At 37.4% G+C, this 20,805-nt stretch overlaps 1 protein-coding gene and 1 long non-coding RNA gene across 2 annotated transcripts; one reads left to right on the top strand and one right to left on the bottom strand.

The window, feature by feature from the left end:
- The first annotated feature begins 385 nt into the window (after window positions 1–385).
- si:dkey-29d8.3 (uncharacterized protein LOC556220 homolog) lies at window positions 386–6,801 on the top strand. The gene is made up of 7 exons (XM_027142892.2): window positions 386–732; window positions 1,612–1,756; window positions 2,322–2,435; window positions 3,101–3,245; window positions 4,344–4,489; window positions 4,583–4,722; window positions 5,513–6,801. Exons 1-7 carry the CDS (start codon window positions 633–635, stop codon window positions 5,635–5,637), a joined length of 915 nt encoding a protein of 304 aa, XP_026998693.2. The 5' UTR covers window positions 386–632; the 3' UTR covers window positions 5,638–6,801.
- A 3,054-nt stretch (window positions 6,802–9,855) lies between these two features.
- LOC113640386 lies at window positions 9,856–12,064 on the bottom strand. The gene is made up of 4 exons (XR_003440047.2): window positions 11,946–12,064; window positions 11,539–11,607; window positions 11,381–11,414; window positions 9,856–10,225 (listed from the first exon to the last, which is right to left on the bottom strand). It is a non-coding gene; the product is annotated as an uncharacterized LOC113640386 (long non-coding RNA).
- Between the last annotated feature and the right edge of the window lie 8,741 nt (window positions 12,065–20,805).

The following is a 20,805-nucleotide window of genomic DNA, read 5'->3' as shown; positions in this document are numbered from 1 at the left end:
AAATACAAATTATTTGATCAATTTCTTATTTTAATGAAGACGTTGTAAATCCTTAAATAAATCTTTTTTTTTTAAATTTTTTTTTGTTTTTTTTTTTAGATCTTAAAAACACGAGTTCGTTCTGCTTTCTGGCATTTTAAATGATTTTATGATCCTTTCTTTCACCTTTTTTTTGCCTGAGAGTTATTTCATCTCTCAGAATCCCAGTAGTTTTTGTCAGCTTTTGCACCTTCAAAAATCCTCTTAATGTTTTTCCTGTGTTTTTAATCCCTTTGAATACCAGTATATATATTTTTTATGTTTTTTATATTTTTTTGTTCATTATACTCTCCAGCCAGTAGGTGGCAGCATAACCCTGACTCACTCAGTCCTGCTTTATAAATAGCATGAAGTAGAGAAGTTATGAAACCTTTACATGTCCAGAGCAGCTGAAAGTAAACAGAGTTGCGTTGGAGGATGTTAAAGTTTATGTAGCTCAATTTACGCTAAATAAAAGAGATCATTTGTATCAGCTGATGTTTGTAAGCAAATATACAGCGTGTTAATAGCAGATTAAATACACTTTAATAGGAATTTGGAGAAAAATCAGTCAGGTTTTTAAAAGAAGACACGTTTTTATCTGGAGCTCAGACATGGAGGGACATAACATTGGACGGATCTTGGTTCTTCTTCTATCTTTGTTGGTTTTTATCATTGTTTTGACCTTCAACGCCTTGGCTGGATTGGGAAAAGGTGGGTAAAAGCGGCAGGGATTTTCTTTCCCTACCTGCTTTCTGGGAAACCCCGCCCACTTTGATGTGTTAGATAATCACAGCGCACGAACTGTACACGCATTACACAAGTACTTGTGTTTTTCACGTGATCACGTGAGATGTGTTTGGCATGTAGCTGTGATCTTAAGTCTGTACATTGATTTAATGAAATCTTTTAATCATCCAGCTGTGTGTGTGTGTGTGTATGTATGTATGTACTGTGTGTGTGTTTGTATGTATGTACTGTGTGTGTGTGTGTGTGTATGTGTGTGTGTGTGTGTGTGTTTGTGTGTGTGTGTATGTATGTATGTATGTATGTATGTACTGTGTGTGTGTTTGTATGTATGTACTGTGAGTGTGTGTGTGTGTGTGTGAAGGTAAATATAATTAATGATAAAGGAAATAACAATAATAAAAGTAAAAGAATTGACAGAATAAAAGTTCTAGATTATTATTAGATATATATAGTTCACAGTGTGTATGTATTTATTCCCCTATGAGCAAGTCTGAGGTGACTCAGGCAGCAGTGGCAAGGAAAAACTCCCTTAAATTGGTAAAGGAAGAAACCTTGAAAGGAACCGGACTCAAGGGGGAACCCATCCTCATATGGGTGATATCCATCCATCCATCCATCCATCCATCCATCCATCCATCCATTCAATGTTTTTCCATCCATCCATCCATCCATCCATCCAATATTTTTCCATCCATCCATCCATCCATCCATCCATCCATCCATCCATCCATCCATCCAATGTTTTTCCATACAGTTACAATGAATTTGAATCTGTGACAGTGTCAGATGCATACTGTAGCTGGGGATTAAACGTGTTACATGCATGGTGTGTTTGTGTTTCAGGACCGTTTTTACGCAGGACAGGAAACGTGTCAGATTTGTATGAGACTGAAATCACTCCAGCTGGCTGGACTTTCTCCATATGGGGGATTATTTATACCTGGCTTGTGTTGATGAACGTGTATTTTTTGAGCTGCATCTGCAGACGGTATTCACAAACACACAACTAATCAATTCATACACTAGAATCTTTCCTCTAAACTGACACATTGCAGTGATACGAAAGGAACGATCTAGTGTAAATTTTCTAATTTTACACTCTAATCCGAACGCGAGTACTGATATCACCTGAGACGTGTTTGGTGACAGAGGCTTTTTTGGTTTGTGCTGGATCTCTGTGGTTATTGTTACTCACTCCCTCAAAAGTTATTTGTCTATATATTTATCTCTAACCACATTCAGATCTCCCCTGATATTTAACACTCTCGCTGATGTATAATAGTGTTGGTCTTTATTTTCAACAAAAACGTTATTTCAGACTGAACTGATTAAGATGTCTTGGTTTTATAGGAAAATAAACAACCAGCCTTAATTAGTCCGTATTATTCAGCTAACATTCCAACATCGGCACATCCCGAAGACTTTTATCACAGCAATTTGATAAAGTTGATTCCTTATTTCATTGAGAATGACTTATTGTTCTTAAATCTAACATTATAGCTTAGAAAATGACAAGAGTTCCTGGTTTAAACTTCTGTTTGTTTCGCATGAAGGACTCCCAATGGATGGATGTATTCTAGTCCTGCTGTTCTTCCTTACGGATTTTTCCTGTCCTGGAACATTAACATGCTCCTGAACTTAACCTGGCTCCTGTTATGGGACAGAGAGTAAGTACAAGTCAATATTGTGAACCTCAGAACCGGTAATACACTCAGCGGGACATGTTCTTAAGGTCTGCACAGCAGTTTAAAACGGAGATGCTAAGTTTTATTTGTTAGCTCTGTTAGCATTGTTGCTAAAGTGTTGCATCGGACACGAGCCAGGATGTATCCTGTGGCACTGACACAGCTTTGACTTGCATCTTAGATCGATTTTTGGTAATACTTTTTGGCATAAAAAAATAATTTTTGGGCATATTCTCTAAATATAACAAATATTTGGGATTTTTTTTGGAGAATGTTTTTGTTATCACCAACAACAAAGCAGCCAGATAAAAAAAAATGGTGTAAGATATAAGGTGTATTGTGGGGAATAGATTGTACAAATATATTAAAGGTGTGTACAATTAACAGTGCATTAACAATAGGACCGTGCTTGTAGTGTGCCTGTGAGTAGGTTTACGCATTCTCAAGTATTTCTGTCAACATCTCTAATCAAACGAGGCACTTCAAGAACTCTGAGAAAGAGCGGTTTATTAAGCGATAGGGTTTTATATTATGTTGTCGATAACAGTACAGTAATGTAAATAGCTGCAAAAGTTCTGTCTGAAGTGTGATCTGATGTGTGTGTGTGTGTGTGTGTGTGTGTGTGTGTGTCATTTCCTTTTCTGCAGGTTTATGATTCCAGCACTAATATGTTTAGCGCTGATTGCGTTCACTAGTTACCTCCTGATCTTCTTCTCCTGTGTTGGTTTGCGAGCTCACGGAGCCTGGCTCAAACAGAATCATCTCACAGATCTCCGCTGCATCTATGTGCTGGTTTGTGCTGGTTGTGTGTGTGTGTGTGTGTATATCGTGTAGCATTGCACGTCTATAAATAACCTTAGTACTAGCAGCGGAGTGATAGAAAAAATGAATGGTACAATAACACTGCAGCTACTGATAATGGTTACTTTCAGTTTTGGGCTAAAAAAAAACCTGAGATAAAAATTATTCTGATTTTTAAAATATATATGTAAATATTATACAGTATATTATACAGTCTGACAGACGAACAAACACATTCATTCATTCATTTTCTACCGCTTATCCGAACTTCTCGGGACACGGGGAGCCTGTGCCTATCTCAGGCGTCATCGGGCATCGAGGTAGGATACACCCTGGACGGAGTGCCAACCCATCACAGGGCACACACACACACACACACACACACACACACACACACACACACTCTCATTCACTCACGCACTCACACACTACAGACAATTTTTCCAGAGATGCCAATCAACCTACCATGCATGTCTTTGGACCGGGGAAGGAAACCGGAGTACCCGGAGGAAACCCCCGAGGCACGGGGAGAACATGCAAACTCCACACACACAGGGCGGAGGCGGGAATCGAACCCCCAACCCTGGAGGTGTGAGGCGAACGTGCTAACCACTAAGCCACCGTGCCAACTAACAAACACATTTACAAACACATATTAATATTTAATGTTTAATATGCATTATGAGCTCAGTGTTGTAGAGTAAAATATCTCTTTTTTATTATAGTGCAGTTAAATTAGGCATGACAAAAAGTGAAATAGGGTTAATAATAATAATAATAATAATCTATTTCTTGCTTGTAATTTTTCATTATTTTCCAATACGTTTTTATTTTGTTTCCATTTCAGCCAAAGCTGTTCATTTTATTATATTATAGAGACTTCATATTTTCACAAAAGAAAATGATTTTATTCAGTGCGCTTATTATATATTACCATTTATATATTTAGTAATTTTTTTTAGTAATGCATCATTATTATTAATATACTCTCCTGTCGATGAGCATTGTAGGGGATTCACATCCCATGGAAATAATATTTTCTATAATAATTATATAACCTAATTCTAACTGAATATGTGTGTATTTTAGGTTCAGAACGGTATCGCCACTTACGCAACATGGACGACTATAGCTACGCTCCTCAACTTAGCCGTGGTGCTGGGTATCGAATCCACGTCCTCCACGAACGCGGCCACTGTTTCTCTGTGCCTTCTGCTTTTAGAAGTTGTCGTATGGTTGGTCCTCAAACACTACCAAAAAATATATCTAAACTGTCATTAGATATTGTTGCCATTTTACTTTTGACACCAAGATTTTTGCATGTGCAGGTTTGCTGTTGAGAACTTTGTCATCGAGAAGCACGTGCGCTACGTTCTGACCATCTACCCCGTCGTCATCTTCGCTCTGAGTGGAAGCCTGAGCAAACACTATGATGCAGAAGCTCCAGGCAGAAACGCTGTGTTTACAGGTGAGCATGTGACAGGCCACACCTCCTTCTCTAGGACTGACAGGAACAGGGCCACACCTCCTTCTGTAAAAATGACAAACAAGCCACACCTCTACACTGAAGCTAATATGTAGAGGCCACACCTTGTGTAGTGACGTGACGTACGGCTAAGTACGGTGACCCATACTCAGAATTTGTTCTCTGCATTTAACCCATCCAAAGTGCACACACACAGCAGTGAACATACACACACCGTGAACACACACCCGGAGCAGTGGGCAGCCATTTATGCTGCGGCGCCCGGGGAGCAGTTGGGGGGGTTTGGTGCCTTGCTCAAGGGCACCTCAGTCGTGGCCGGCCCGAGACTCGAACCCACAACCTTAGGATTACGAGTCAGACTCTCTAACCATTAGGCCACGACATTGGAATTGACAGAAACAGAAGCCACACCCCTTTCATTAAGCCTGACCTGCATACAAGCCACGCCTCCTTCATTGGGACTGACAGGCCAAGAGGTTGTTTCCCTGTCACTGGGATTTTTTACATGGATTTCATGAAGCTTTGTAGTTTTAAGAATTAGGGTGAAAGTCACATGGAAGCGGTTTATGGGCTCTCAAAATTGTAGCCGGCTCTCAAAATTGTAGCCCCCCCCCCCCCTTTCTGTAAAAGGCTTAAATTCTTCAGCTGGGTTGATCAGAGGAGATGTAGAGACATGTTCAGAGAGATTTGTCAATCGGAGCATGTCAACCGTTTCTCCGTTTCATTTTTTAGATGTTCTGAATGCTCTTCTTTGTTTACTTTCTTCCCGCAGCTGTTCTCTTGGCGATGGCCTGCGTTTTGTTCGTCATCCGACTTTTCCTGGTGGTTTGGAGGAACCGTACTCATCCTCTCTTCCAAGAAGGGTTAATGACTCCTGAACACACTACAGAGAACTAGCAGTATGGCTTTAAAATAATTTCACCAAAGCCTTTAAACTGTTTCCGTTCCACTGTAAAGAAACACAGCCTTTAACACTAATACATGATTCACCTTGATGATGATGATGATGATGATATGCGGGACTTATTCATGTGCACTAACCATATAAACCTGAAACCTCTTTGACACATGGCCAAAACATACATTCATACAACTGCCTTGAGAAAATATTTGCTCAGACTTTTTTTTTTTATAGACATTTTTTTTACTCACTTTCCCACACCGAATATTCCATTTGTCTCGTGATGATGAGAAGAAGATTAACGAGAAGGCCGTATTTATAGCGTTGGATAATTCGATGTGAAATCTAGTAGACAAAACTAGCAATTCTATTCATGTGAAAAGTATCATTAGTCGAATTGATTAATTGTAAATCTTATCGAGCGCTGAAAGGTTTCCATTTTTACTCTTGGCAGGACATGCATGTGTCCAGTCCAAAACTCTAAATCTAAGCACAAAGCGTAACGGGCTTTAATTAAGAGTCCAACCACTGCTCTTTGGCCATGAGTGGCTTCTCAATAAGTATGGAAACAGTGGACATTCATCACGATTGTTTTCCTTAAAGATGTCCTTACTGATATCTGAAGGAGTGTCACAATGGTTTATGAAGAATCTACTGAATGGAAAGAATAAAAATATGTATGTACACACATTGGGCATGGTGGCTTTGTGGTTAGAATGTTTGAATTCGCATCTTGATTGATACTTTTCTCTTGCTATGTGGTTTTCCTCTGGGTTCTTCAGTTTCCTCCCCAAGCTCACGGCATGTGTTGATTGTGCCCGTGATGGTTTGGCACCCCGTGGTACATATTAACAGAATATCTAAGCTTTGTGATACATTACATTAATTCTATCCTTTAATTGAACATTTATTATACATTTACATCTACATTATTTTTTATTTTCATGTTAAATGGGAACCTGTTCTTACTAGAGAATCTATATATTTTGAGAACATGCATATTAATATAAACCTCAGACTTGCCTTGAAGCTAGAACTTAATATTCTAATTTTTTTTGTAGTAACATTACTAACCTCATTAATGTTTGGATGTTTTCCTTTTAATACATGTTTGTGATACTGTTTGAATAATATGTCGAATAATAAATGAATGGACTAAGTTTCGTGGATACTTTTATGTTAGTTCACTAGTTAACACGAATATCAGATTTATCCATAAAACTCACTAAAATCACACTGATATCAGAAGAGCTATATTTAGAAGCATTGGCACTTTTATTTCACTTGGAAGAAACTGAAACAGGTTTACATTAGAGACAGAATTTAAGCTTGAACTTATTTAAATATAGGGCAGCTGTCAAGTTCCTTAGAGCTGATGGTGCCTCGGTGACCCATCGGTTAAAAAAAACTTGCTTTGCTCTCTGAAGGAAGAGTAAAGATCTGTATTCACTATCAGCGTAAAGAGGTAAGTGCTCTCCTTCAAGCATGTTTAGCTTCACTTTGATATTACCTGAGCAGCAGCATGCATCTCATATAAAGAACATGAAAGCTATAACGTCATCAACAGCAAACACTTATCTTTCATATTTTAATCACCTCATCGTACTTAACTCGGAGCTGACATATGCATGGAGTTGAGCCCGAAGTCTCTGAAGTTTCTTACGAGTGCTCCAGTAGTGCAAGTTGTGAGATTAAAAAAATACTAAAAAAAAAAATACAAGAACAAGAAGGAGTTTGAGCCATTGCATTCACTTAGATGTCAGCTGCATGTTGTCTTCACATAATTAATGCTTTGGTCTTCATCATAGCGTTATTCGATCTGCTTTCCAGAATAATATATAATTGCTGGATTCTGGATTCAATGTTCATAATGATACATCTGGAATACTTGGTCAGTACAATATAGAATAGAACAGAATAAATAATATACAATACAATATACTCAAACAGCATCTTCCTGTGTGTAGATGTAGATCGTGGGTATGTGATTGACTAGAGCCAAGAAATGGTCATTTTTATCCCCGGATGTTCTGCCCACAAACTGTATATTATATTATTAAATGCCTAACTATCAGAATTTTGCCAATTCCACTCTTAATATTTATATTTGTGCGTTCATCCTTTTTCTTGGATTTGATTTAAAAATAAATAAATAAATAAGAGGTGGATGGTGGTTAGTCATTTGCATTGCAAGTAAAGGAAAACTAATCCAGCTTGCTATGCTAGCGTCACTTCTCCAAAGTATTGGTAGTTGGTAAGTGGTACATTATGATGGCTTAGTATTTAGTGCTTTGCCTTGTACGTGCAGACGTGTGGGCTTAATCCCTGCCTCCACCCTGTGTGTGTGGCGTTTCCAAGTTCTCTCTGTGCTTTAGAGGTTGCCTCCAGGGACTAAGGTTTCAACCCCAGGTCCAAAGACATGTGCTGTAGGTTGATACGCATCTCTAAATTAAAAAATACATAGTATGTGAATGGGTGTGTGATGGTGCACTGTGATGGGTTGGTACTCCATCTAGGGTTTCCCATGTCTTGTGCCCTGTAGACTCCATGGTCCTAGCAACCCCATGTAGGAATAATGCTACAGACGACGGATGGATGTTAGCTGGTTAATGTGTTCAAAAACAGTCTCGCACAAAAGGAAGTGCTTTATTAGCTTCCTAAAGAAATTTACTTGATCAAAGATGACCCTGAATAATGTCCTTTACTTAGATACATATGTGATGCTTACATAAAATCTCCGTTTTCATTAATTCCGTGCTTTTATTCTTAAGCGAGGCGTCTCGTCAAGCCTCGGGAATGTGAATGTGCCCACAGTGGACACGTCGCTGCCTCTGCTCGGTGCGTTTAGGTGTTTTCTAATTGGTTAACAGAAAACAGGTCTAATCTCTTGACGTCTGATGTGTTTGCTGAAGAATGTGAACACATTTGTTGTCCTGACATGATTTATTATAATGACTCTTGCTTAAGTTCTGTACTTCTCAAAGATAAGAGGCTTGTGGCTGTTTTCACCGATGAGATGAAAACAAAGTGTTTCCCGATCCGGATGACAGAAAATTGTGAAAAGCCGAAAGCACATGACTAATATTAACCTGCATGATGGATTTTTGTTTTGTTTTGTAAGGCAGTTCGGGATTTTCCGTTAAAGCTTCATTTTCCAGATGTGACAAGAGAAGCAGGAACCACTCAGGAACACATATGGTGATCTTTGGCTGGACAAGAGCCTACAATCTGATCTTGCTTTTGCATTCACTGTTGAGTGCAAAACTTTGTACACCCTTAGGATGAACATCATAAACTTTTAAATGTAGTTTTTAAGGGGGGGGCATGGTGGTTTAGTGTTTAGCACGTTCGCCTCACACCTCCAGGGTTGTCGGTTTGATTCCCGCCTCCGCCTTGTGTGTGTGGAGTTTGCATGTTCTCCCCGTGCCTCGGGGGCTTCCTCCGGGTACTCCGGTTTCCTCCCCCGGTCCAAAGACATGCATGCTAGGTTGATTGGCATCTCTGGAAAATTGTTTGTAGTGTGTGAGTGTGTGAGTGAATGAGAGTGTGTGTGCCCTGCGAATGAATGAATGTAGTTTTTGCTTCTTTTTTTTTTAAACCGACAATGTCATGTGTTAATTGTCAAATTGCCACATCATCTATCTGACTGTCTGCTCAGATGATTATCTAAGACAAAAGGAAACCTCAGTAGCAGTCATCACAGTATAAAATGCAACCCTGTGAAGTCTAATTTAGTGACTAATGGATGTCAGTGTGTTGATTTGGCCTTGGCATTAACCACAGGATGCGTTCTGGGCCTGGAGAAATCAACACCTGTTTCAAAGTAAATAGTGTGATTGTGTATTTTGGAGCCCTGTTATCGACAGACTCTATGATGTATGTGTGTGCATGCTTTTTTAGTCGGCTTTCGTTAGAGCCTTACTCATTTGGTAACTACAGAACATTTCCTGTAAAGTGGTTTCCTTTCCTGTGGTTAATGTGTTGGACTACTGATCAAATGGTTGTCAGTTTGAATCTCAAGTCCACCAAGCTGCCACTGCTGGGCCCCTGAGCAAGGCCCTTAACCCTCAATTGCTCAGTTGTATAATAAAGAGGTAAATGTAAGTCGCTTTGTATAAGGAAGTCTGCCAAAATGCTTTAAATGTAAATTTCCTGAAGGATCTCCTTTAAATTTCCTGAGCATTGTACATATATACTGTATAAACTCTAAAGACTTTACCTTATTCACAGTGATTTTATTTTTTAGTATTTCTGCACAGGTTCAGCTTTATTAAGATTTCAGTGCAGCAACAGACAAAATAAGGGAAAATACAATCATTTATTCAACATACAGACAAAATAATCAAACTTAGGATTCAAACAAAAAGAGGTTCAAAGGAACAAGAATTTCATTGCATGTCATATCATTGTGGTGAAGTTTCTAGGTTCTTTGATGGCTATGGATTCTCATGGCATTTTGAGATAGATAGAAATTTCTGATTCTCCGCCTCAGCTTCATTTCCAGGTACGTTAAAATCCAAATCATTACAATCACCAAAGTCCAGAGGGAGAACAAGAAGTAACGAAACCAATCAGTATAAAAAGCTATACATCAGAAAAGAAAGAGGGGGAAAAAAGATTTATTAGCATAACCCATCAAACTGTACATGAGTGATAAAAAGAATGTCATGTCTTCATGTGTAAACATATTTTTATTACTGATCTACAGCTGTTATTAGCATCGATCTTAATGCTAATTTATTAAAAAATTCACAAGTTAAAAGTCCTGTAAATAACCCATCTTAACTAGAATGTCACTTGCTACCTAGCCTATGTTAGCTACAAGAGTTGATGCTAATCTAATCTGGCACTGGAAAATAAAACAGGCTATCTTGGTCATATACTGTAGGACTGTGTAATGTTAGCAGGGCTCTCAAGTTTTGAAGACAGGCAAACGTGATCTCTCTTCAAAAAGTAAAAAAAAAATTCAAAAAGTATTTGTTTAATTTCAATTTATTAATTTGTGTGTGTGTGTGTGTGTGTGTGTGTGTGTGTGTGTGTGTGTGTGTGTGTGTGTGTGTGTGTGTGTGTGTGTGTGTGGCTGGAGATGTCACGCTTGCCTGTCTTCAAAACATGAGAGCCCTGTAAGTGTCAGGCTCAACTAAGAACTGAGACGCGCTTGATTCCTGCCCGGTTCCATAGACACTGATACATTTTGGGCACTTGTCAAAAGTTTTTCTGCGTGAGAAATACAATGTGTGGTGGGAGAGTGTGACAAAAGACCAACATGCATGACTGTCACTCTCAATGTGTGACACTTGACAGCCCTGTGTTAGTAAATTAGCAAAATGCTTTTTCAACAACTTTCAACACTGCAGTCTGGTGGATTGTTTATTTTCCATCAAACAGATATGGATAGCTCTACCGCTAAATATTGTGTAGCATGAGAATGTCATTAGCATGGTGTTTAATGTGTTTGTGTGCTGAATAAGTGAAGTACTGTATAAATAAACCAAATAATACTAAAATATTGTAACAAAGAACAATTACTCGTGTATTTTCCTCCTCTGGCCAGGACTGTAGGTCAGATAAAGCAAATATTTAAGTGAATACACTTTAGACAAAATAACCTCCAGAGCTGTATTTAAAAAGGAAAATACTCCAGCAGGCAATTTAATGTCTGAAGCTTTTTTTTTTTTTTTTAATTGTATTTTCTTCTTTATAATTTATAATCTTAAAAGAAATATGTGACTCACTTACTAGTATCATACTTATAGATCATTTCTTTGCAGTTCTACAACAACAACAAAAAAGAAAATCGATCAAAGTCATTTAATAAAGATCATCTTTTGTTTATTAACATTTTACAAACCTTATAAAAAATAATTTATTACTGATGAGGATCATTGAGGTCTTACCCAAAATTCTGGAACTTGAGAAATGCGGTGTGCTTAAAAGTAAAAGGATGTTATGATCACGTCTCAGACCTTAGGATTACAATATGGATTCAATCAATCGATAAATCAATCAAATATGTCCATATAGCACATTGAAAAGCATCATTTAGAAGCAAGGTTGATGAGCAATAACATGTATGAAGTAATAAAAGCACAGTTATTAACTATTACAGATGTGGTCAAATTACTGTGACCCACTAAATAAATATGTTTTACTTTCTAAATAAACTCCTTATGCTATTTTGCTGTTAAACACTGTGACTTTACTAGAAAATATTTTACTTGAAATGACTATGTTCACCATCATCCAACACATTAATATTCAGTAACATTTTTAAACAGATCTTATCGGTTTTTAGTAAACTTACTGTATGCTTGATTCAGTGTGGCGTTTTCTTCTGGTGACATTTCCTGTGGCTTCATATATTAAAACCTGTGAATTCGCAAGATGGAAGTGACATGGTTGTCATTTGTGTCTTGTGCATTGTGCTGTGTCACATTTGTGTTATTCACATGAAAATATCGTCTAGACAACGACAACAAAAAAACTTGTTTTATATGGAATAAAAACACTGTCAATAATAATCGTACGTGTTTTTATTCCATAGTTTTATCTGTCCTAAATAAACAAGGTAATCAGACAAAATAACCACTTTTTTCAGGAGATAAAAACCCACAATTGGTAAGCTTGCTTTGACCTGATGCACTTCCTTCCTTGTTTATAAGGTGCTGATATTTTGCATGTTTTCATGACGGCCCTCCTGTTACTGTCAAAAATGTGATTGTTGCAGTAAATATACAGTTTCTGGAATATGATTAAACACTTGTTTTATGAATTTATATATATTTTTTGTCAGCGTCTGTAAAATGTCTTAAGACCGAGCATGTTCTGATGGACAGGAACCTTTAAATCAGTTGGGTTTAAGTCCAGTGTTACTCCTGGTATCCTATAGTATCAACTCTATGCTATCTTTATATTTATGTTCCTTGTCAGTAACTTGTTGCATCAGGTGTTTTATCAGGTTTGTCCCCAAAATCTCTCTATTCTTGTCTCCATACATCATTCATTAGATTTTTTCAAGTTCCCCAGGCCCTGAAGATCTCTGTAACAGTATGCTTCCACCACCATGCTTCTCAGTTTGTTATGGTGGTGTTTTTAGCTTTAGCTTTAGTTTTCATGCAAATTTCTAATTTGTTAAACAATTTTTTGATTTTGGGGGAAACATGGATGCTCCACACATACAGGGTGGAGGCAACAGTCAAGTGTTTGTTAAATTTGTTTAAGTAGTTTGCTGTTTTGTTACATGATTCTTTAGAGGAACCTTTCTGAGAACTTCCTTTCCTCTTGCCACAACACCATACAGACTATATATGTAACCTGTTTTTGATATAGTAAAGTGCATGTGCATGTTTGTGTTCTGTTCCCCATAAAGTCCTGTATCTCTTTATCCAAGGTCTTTTCAAGGTCGTTTCATTCATGGTTGCCTCTCTGACCAAATGTCTTATTTCCCGGCGATCTGGTTTATCAGATGTCCACATTTTGTGTGACTTAATTTCTTTTATAATTCTAATTTCTTTTCTAAATCTAGTACACCCTACATTACAGCAATTATATGTGCATCATTATGAATTAGGGGTGTTATTTTTGTGTATTTTTATTATTCACGAATTGGCTTATACAGTATGTGTTATATATAGTTTTTCAAAAACAGCTCATTCATTTCCTCATTATCTGTCCTTGTCCCTTGTCATAACTCTAAAGTAAGATGTTTTTAGTGAGGTCCTGCTTTAGTAGAGCTGTTTGTGAAGGTAAGTGGCTGGGAAAATGGCCTGCTGTGACGCCTCATCTCTCAGCATTGCTCTTCACTAAATCACCCCCAGCTGCCAGCCGGAGGATGGAGCTGTACGGCTCTCTGTGATGCAGCTATAAATATCTTTATACTTTAAATGAAAATCCCTAAAACTGCCTGTCTTCATATCTGCTGTATGTAATACAGAAAATGTATGGGTCAAACAAACAAGAGATTTATATGAGATTTATACATGTATTTATGATTTATATGAGATTTATATGAGATATATGAGATAGAGATTTTTATGAGTTTCCACTGAGGAAAGGAAACCACGTTACAGGAAATGTTCTGTAGTTACCAAATGAGTAAGGCTCTAAAGAAAGCCGACTAAAAAAGCATGCACACACATACATCATAGAGTCTGTCGATAACAGGGCTCCGTGGTGTCTAAGCATCCGTAAATGAGAGGAAATACAAATTATGTGGGCCATCAACAGATGATTTAGTATTAGTAGATTTTTCTATGTTATTTATTTATTTATTTTTTTATCATTCAGTGGTGTGAGACGGTTTCATTTCACTCTAGAATGATCAATATGGCATGTGGTGACTCAAGTGTTTAAGGCTCTGGGTTGTTGATTTGAGGATTGTGGTTCACGCCCCTGCACTGTTGGACCCTTAACCAAGGCCCTCTGTTCAAGTGGTGCTGTATCATGGCGGACCCTGCAGAAAGTCCCCAACCTCCAAAGTTGGGTTATGTGAAGAAAGAAATTCACAGTGCTGTAACATATAAAAGATCCTATTATAAAATATATACAAATTAGATGAATCATGATAGGATTGGGTGTCTGATCCAGACAGCATCTAATGACCGAACTACTGTAGGTGAACAAAGCTAGGAGAAGACGTTTTGTAAAGTCAGACCACATAAATAGCCAGATGTTCAGCTCAACATACATTTTCTATACACGGTCGATTATGTGATTATGTTCTAAATGTCATTTGTTTTGTGCTTCAAGAGCTCAAGGTTTACTTCTCATACAGTACATGCATTTTGTCCTCTTTGCAGAGAAAGGAAATTTGTTTGCTTCTACAGCTTGTACTAGTTGTGGTTAATCTTATGATCTTTCACCTAGATCTGCTTTTCCGTTCACAGTCGTGTCACTCTGACTGTCTCAGGGTTAGCAGTTTACACTCTCCAACACCATAAATGTTATACCATTTTGAACAATTTTATAGTCATGGATTAAAATCTACACCAATGGCCACCATCCCCGAGACAATCAATTGTGTATACTGTATATTTTATCTCAAAGCATTTAGACATCAATATATGTTCTTATATAACTATTATTTTTATTTGATATATAGTTTATCTGCAGCTGAGAGGATATAATATATAATGGTTAATGAATCACATTAATACTAAACTGACTGCTTATAAAAACTCTAATGAGTTACTAAATATTTTTTGTAAACCAGACAAAAGTTTATATTAACTTTGACTAACCAAATATTCCCTCGCTCCTTTGATTCCTGCCTTTGCTATGTGTGGAGTTTACATGTTCCGGTGATTTTGGGGTTTCCTCTGGGTTCTCGGGTTTCCTCCCATCAGTCTAAAGACATGTCTGGAATGGGTGTGTGACAGTGTCCTGTGATGGGTTGTCCCCATGTCCAGGGTGTCCTCTGAGTCCCCTGAGAGTCCAAACACCCTGCAATGCAGTGTAGGATACGCACTAAAGAAAGTGGATGGTGTATGTGGAGCTTCCACCAGAAAAAAATGGTTACTATAAAAACATCTATGATGCAACAATTTCCGGCCAATCAGAAACGAGAATTAAATGGTGGTTTAAGTGAGTTTTAATGGTGTTCTCTGGAGGTGACTTGTGTGATATGCACACAAAAACTGTTATATTGTGTTATCGCACTGTGAGATTTCAAATTTGGAATCTGTCCTGAACAGTAATTTCAGTTTCCTGCTCAGGTGTAAAGTCAACAATTTGTACCAGGATGTGTGTGTGTGTGTGTGTGTGTGTGTGTGTGTGTGTGTGTGTGTGTGTGTGTGTGTGTGTGTGTGTGTGTGTGTGTGTGTGTGTGTGTGTGTGTGTTCCTTTCCCTTTCTTAAACAGGGTCAGATTATAAAGCTCTGCTCCTTTTCTGAGCAAGAGAAAAAGATTTGTTTACTTATTAGCTTTACCTAGAACACTCTGTAACTCTACGCCAGGACTTTTGTCCCCAACCTTCCCTTCAGTTTCGCTGGAATTGAGATTTAACCAGATGTAATGTTTGCTTCAGTGTGTTCAGAAAGGTGAGTGAGGTAAGCTATTTGGTCACTGAGGTGGCTTAGCGACCCTGCAGCATCGAATAAGCAGAGCTTTAGTGCTTCAATAGAATTTCTCAGCGCTCAATCACGTCACCTCACCATTCAATTATCCTCCTCCACAAAAGCATCTTTAATGATGCATTCTTTCTTGCAGAGCACAGTTCTGGTGGCTGCTTGGGAACAATTTGTTCGTCTTGAAGAGGTTTATTCCTAAAATGTAATATTCATTACACTGTTGAATATTGCAGCGCTTCAGAATTAGACACTTATAATATACGGTGTTTATTCATTTTCAATAGCAGCAAATAATAGCGCTCGTTTTAATGCATTATCGTTTCTATAGTAACCGCTAACCCAGAGTCAGATGGACTGCATACAGTACACTGATCGTTGAAGCGATAGTAAGTTTCCTGTAAGGAGAGGTTTATCATTTATGGAAGGAGTCTCTAGTGTCAGCTTTTTGTAACAGTCAGAACTTAAAGTTTTCAGACATGAGGATTTTTTTTGTGAAAATAGGAACTACAAATTCAAACAACTAATTTCATGGAGATTCCACAGCGACATTACTAAATTTACATTTTACCTACTGCATTAATGTAAATATAAACACCTTGCTGTGTTCCTGTACTTGGTGACCTGCTTCAGCAGCAGTGAATTTAACAGTGAATTTTATTTCTCTTTTGCTTTGTATCTATGTAGTGACTTTATGTCGTTCCATAGATGCACGACAACCATGACGATAAGTTTTATTTGTCGCTTGATAAAAAAATCTACCTTAAACTGGGCTGTTTAGACAACAGCATTTCTTTGTGCCGAGGACGCTTCCTCAATAGACTGGATGTGTGTACTGTATGGAATATGGAAGATAAACAAGTCTCGCTGTTACTTTACCGATCAGGAGCAGAGGTTATTTTTTGTAATTATTTAAATTTCATGCTCAGTGGTGAAAGGAGTACTGATCATTTCCACTAAGGGCTGTGATGAGAAGGGTACATGTTTGTGTCTGAGGTAAATTTTGAGGACTTGTATTCTGAAGAGACAGATCTCTTATTTTAGATTAGTTATAGAGACTGACAATACTGACAGATTAGACATGCAGATACGTTTGACGTTTAGATTTCAGATTGCATGGGGAAACTTGGCCGAGTTCAGGATTCGAGACATAGTTTGAACTGGGAGGAATCTGGTCCCTTTGCTGTGATATTTTCTAACGATATTGTGTTAAATTTCCTAAAAATATTTCCCAAAGTCTCTTAGGAAACAGCACCTGTAACTCGGATTATTCTGTTTTGAACACCAGAGATTATATGTTTATTGGGTTACATCCCTTATTAAGGATCACAGATAGATGGCTCTTTAACCCTTTAAATTCATTATTCATTTGTTTGTTTTATTCATTATTTAACTGCTAGGAATTATTTAGTGACCATGTATCCATGTAACTGGTGCATGAACTTAATGAATTTTTTTTTTTTTAGATTTACAATTAGGACATTTACTTTTTCTGGATGATTATGTGGACCTGTCTGGTAGACATTCCATGTAATTTAAATAAACAAACAAACAAACAAACAAACAAACAAACAAACAAATAAATAGATGGACTGTTATTTAAAAAATACACCCAATATAATCATCAATGTGTCACGTGTCATGAGAAAGTTGTGTGTTGTGTTTCTCAGTAGCAAAGTGCATAGTGGGCGTTTGTGGGTCTTAAAGGCACTGCTGTTATCGTACTTGTTCTGTACTGTATAACTTGTGGTATAACAGGAATAAAGCACTTATTAAAGGCACTGTTGTTATTGTACTTGTTCTGTACTGTATAACTTGTGGTATAACAGGAATAAAGCACTTCGGAATGTGTAGATAACAGCAAATATTTGTGGTAATAACAAGTCTGCTTCATTACATCACCATGGTTCATGATCTCTGTGTTCCTTCAAAGAATTAAAATACATTTCAAAATAGTGATTCTTGGTGTTTTGTTTTTGAAAATTAGGAGCTGATTTGCATAATCACCATGTAATAACTTAAGAATATTAAGACAACGGACATGCCATAAAGATCAAATTTCAAAAAGGTTATTTCAAGCCTTCTGTTCACACAAGAAGGAAAATGTCTTGCATGGTTATCATGTGATGGCATGGCTTTAAAGCTTTTTTGTAGCTTGTTCCTTAAAACCTGCACTAGCAGCATTTATCAGTAGGATGTGGTTCGAACAGCTCGTTAGCTCCATATCAAATATAACGGTGGTGAAATGAGGAAGAGGATTTTTTGCACAGAGTGTCATCTTTCGGATAATAACAATAAATCTGACAGTGGAGTCTATAACCCTCGTACATCACAGCTGTTGTAATTGGTAATTGATAAAATATTCTTTGTTAATAGCATTTTAATAACTCAGAACCAGGATTTGAGTCAGGGTGTAGTTTTTTAACTATCAGAAGCAGAAAATAACTGAGTAAATAGTACTTTATGTCTTAAATTATAGGAAGAGGAAGTGCTCATTGTATAGAGGTTATAAAATCTTGATGATTTAGTATAACTGCCTCCAAGCACTGACGTAGACATGTTGGTAATAAAAAACAGGTATTATGCAGACACATTTAAGACCTTTCATACAAATAATTTTATTCTGCCTCTAATGACGCCAGCCACACACACATACACACACACACACACACACACACACACACACACACACACACACACACACACACACACACACACACACAGTGCTAAATGGGTTAGAGGGAAAAAAAACTCAGTAAGAATTTAGCAGGCTTTTAAAATAAAAAGCTCATATTTCAGCTGCTAAACAAAATGGTTTGGGGATCTTCAAGGATTCTGCTTTAGTGTTATTGTGTTAAACTTATAATGGGTAAAAACACACACACACACACACACACACACACACACACACACACACACACACACACACACACACACACACACACACACACACACACACACCTCATAAGGTTTTCATACAAGAAAAAGGTCCAGTAAAAGGTAATACGAATGTCCACATGTCCTTGTACGTACACTTACTGTATATAAATCGTCACAAACTGATTTTAAATCGAAACACGTTCTGTTTTTTCCATTAAAACACTGGAATGTAAACTTCATAATCCACCAATCATTAAAATTGACCTGCACACTAATTCATATAATGAACTATATTGATTTATTTTCCTACATAGTATTGTTGATTCTAAAGCAATGGAAAGCTCAACACTAGGAACCACCAAACATTTCTATTTTATTCATAAATGCATGTTGGATTAGCATTTTCTGTATGCTAGCATTTTACTTCTTTATAGCTCAACAACCATAGAATGTATATAAATGTATTTGGTTTGTATATTTAAACAAAATGTGATGCTACTCATTCTGAATATCTTCAATACATCGACTAAATCGATTCAGAATAAGAAACAACTGCTATGTTTGTGGAAACGGGACAAAGCGTGCAAAATAAAGTGCGTTCTGTTTAAAAGAGGGAAGTGTGGGAAAATCCCATATGAAGAGAAGAGCTGGCAGAAAGGAAGGTTTCAGGAGTGTTTCATGATGAAGTGTTTGCTTTGGCGTGTTGGTTCACGTACTACTTTGCATTTTGTATGATATCTTTATTTTAGAGTACGTTATTTTTAATCATGATAACCGGGAAGTCAAATTGCAAAATTATGCTTGCTTTGTCCAAAACAGATCACAAAAGTGAGCGTAGCTTGGCCAAAGTAGGAATTGGATCCCGTAAGAGGACGAATTGATTTATTCAGGGAGAAGTCAGAGTTTTGATTTTATGACATTACATGACATGACTTACTGACCTTCAGCTGGAGCTCTCCTCCGATAATGACATCACAGAGCAACATGGCTGTTGTTAGCACTGTTCCAATAACATTAAGCAATTTTTCACGCATTTGTTTAAAGTGATATTCTTCAATTTGTTAATGAGGAACACTTGACTCAAGTTGTCAGAATGCAACGGTGCTGTATCAGGTGCACTGAGTAATAGCAGAGACGTGGCTCGGCTGATTAGCGATCTACGCGATGACGAGGGTGACGGTGTTGATGGTGATGGTAACGGAACGCTTCGGAACCTGAACCGTTTGAGCAGTGTGTACAGATGAGGAAATGAAACATTGCTTGCTTTAGGTAGAGATAAAGAGAGATAATAAAAATCTTTCTACAGCATTATAACCAGCATGACATTCTGGGTAATGGAGGAACCTGTTATAGTGAAAATAGAACTACATGCTGATGGAAAAGTTCAAACTAAAAACTCAGAATTTATTAATGAACTAAATGTTTTATATTGAACTGAAGATCACATAAATATTGTAATTACTGATATTGAGTCACTCAGGCTGGATTTTTCCTTTATCCTAATCACAGGGATGATATTTTAGGGTGCAGTAATTACATTTTCTACATAGCAGACATACTGGCTTCATGCCACATTTTTAAAAGTCCAGTACATATATGAAGTCCTTTAATTTGACTTTCCAGAGGACATTTTTTAGTAGTTTCCTCAATGCTTGTGTTGCACATGTTTTGTCCCTGGTCCACTTACCTTAATGCTTATGTTTTTAAGCTTTATAGATAGGCTACAACTGAAAGGGTTGCACTTTGTGCTTAATTGTACATTGACTTGTGAGAAACTCTCTCTCTCTCTCTCTCTCTCTCTCTCTCTCTCTCTCTCTCTCTCTCTCTCTCTCTCTCTCTCTCTCTCTCTCTCTCTCTCTGTGTGTGTGTGTGTGTGTGTGTGTGTGTGTGTGTGTGTGTGTGTGTGTGTGTGTGTGTGTGTGTGATAACTGAGATGTTGCTCTGCTGTGGATGTATTTTAATAAACAGGATCTGTAAGTTTGTCCAAATGCAGCAGTAATGGTTTGAGTTCAGTCAAAATGGTGGATAATGGAAGATGATGAAAGGAAGTCTTGTAGGTGTTATTTCAAGAAAATAAATGTAAACACTGCCTCTGTGTCAGTAAATCCCACTGCAACCTAATTTCTGTCTTATAAGACTTCAGAAGTATAGACTGCTGTCTTCTTGCAATTTCTTTTTACTTTGAATGTTTGTCTGTCTGTATAGTGAAAATATACTAAA

Source organism: Tachysurus fulvidraco, chromosome 22 (assembly GCF_022655615.1).
Source record: "Tachysurus fulvidraco isolate hzauxx_2018 chromosome 22, HZAU_PFXX_2.0, whole genome shotgun sequence".
Classification (NCBI taxonomy): Eukaryota; Metazoa; Chordata; class Actinopteri; order Siluriformes; family Bagridae; genus Tachysurus; species Tachysurus fulvidraco.
The sequence above is the reverse complement of the archived record's forward strand: the minus strand, read 5'-3'. Positions and strand labels throughout refer to the sequence as shown.

Coding starts and splice junctions, on each gene's coding strand:
- si:dkey-29d8.3 (XM_027142892.2), top strand. CDS start 633: ATGGAGGGACATAACATTGGACGGATCTTGGTTCTTCTTCTATCTTTG. Junction 3,246..4,343: donor TCCGCTGCATCTATGTGCTG/GTTTGTGCTGGT, acceptor TGTGTATTTTAG/GTTCAGAACGGTATCGCCAC. Junction 4,490..4,582: donor CTTTTAGAAGTTGTCGTATG/GTTGGTCCTCAA, acceptor TTGCATGTGCAG/GTTTGCTGTTGAGAACTTTG.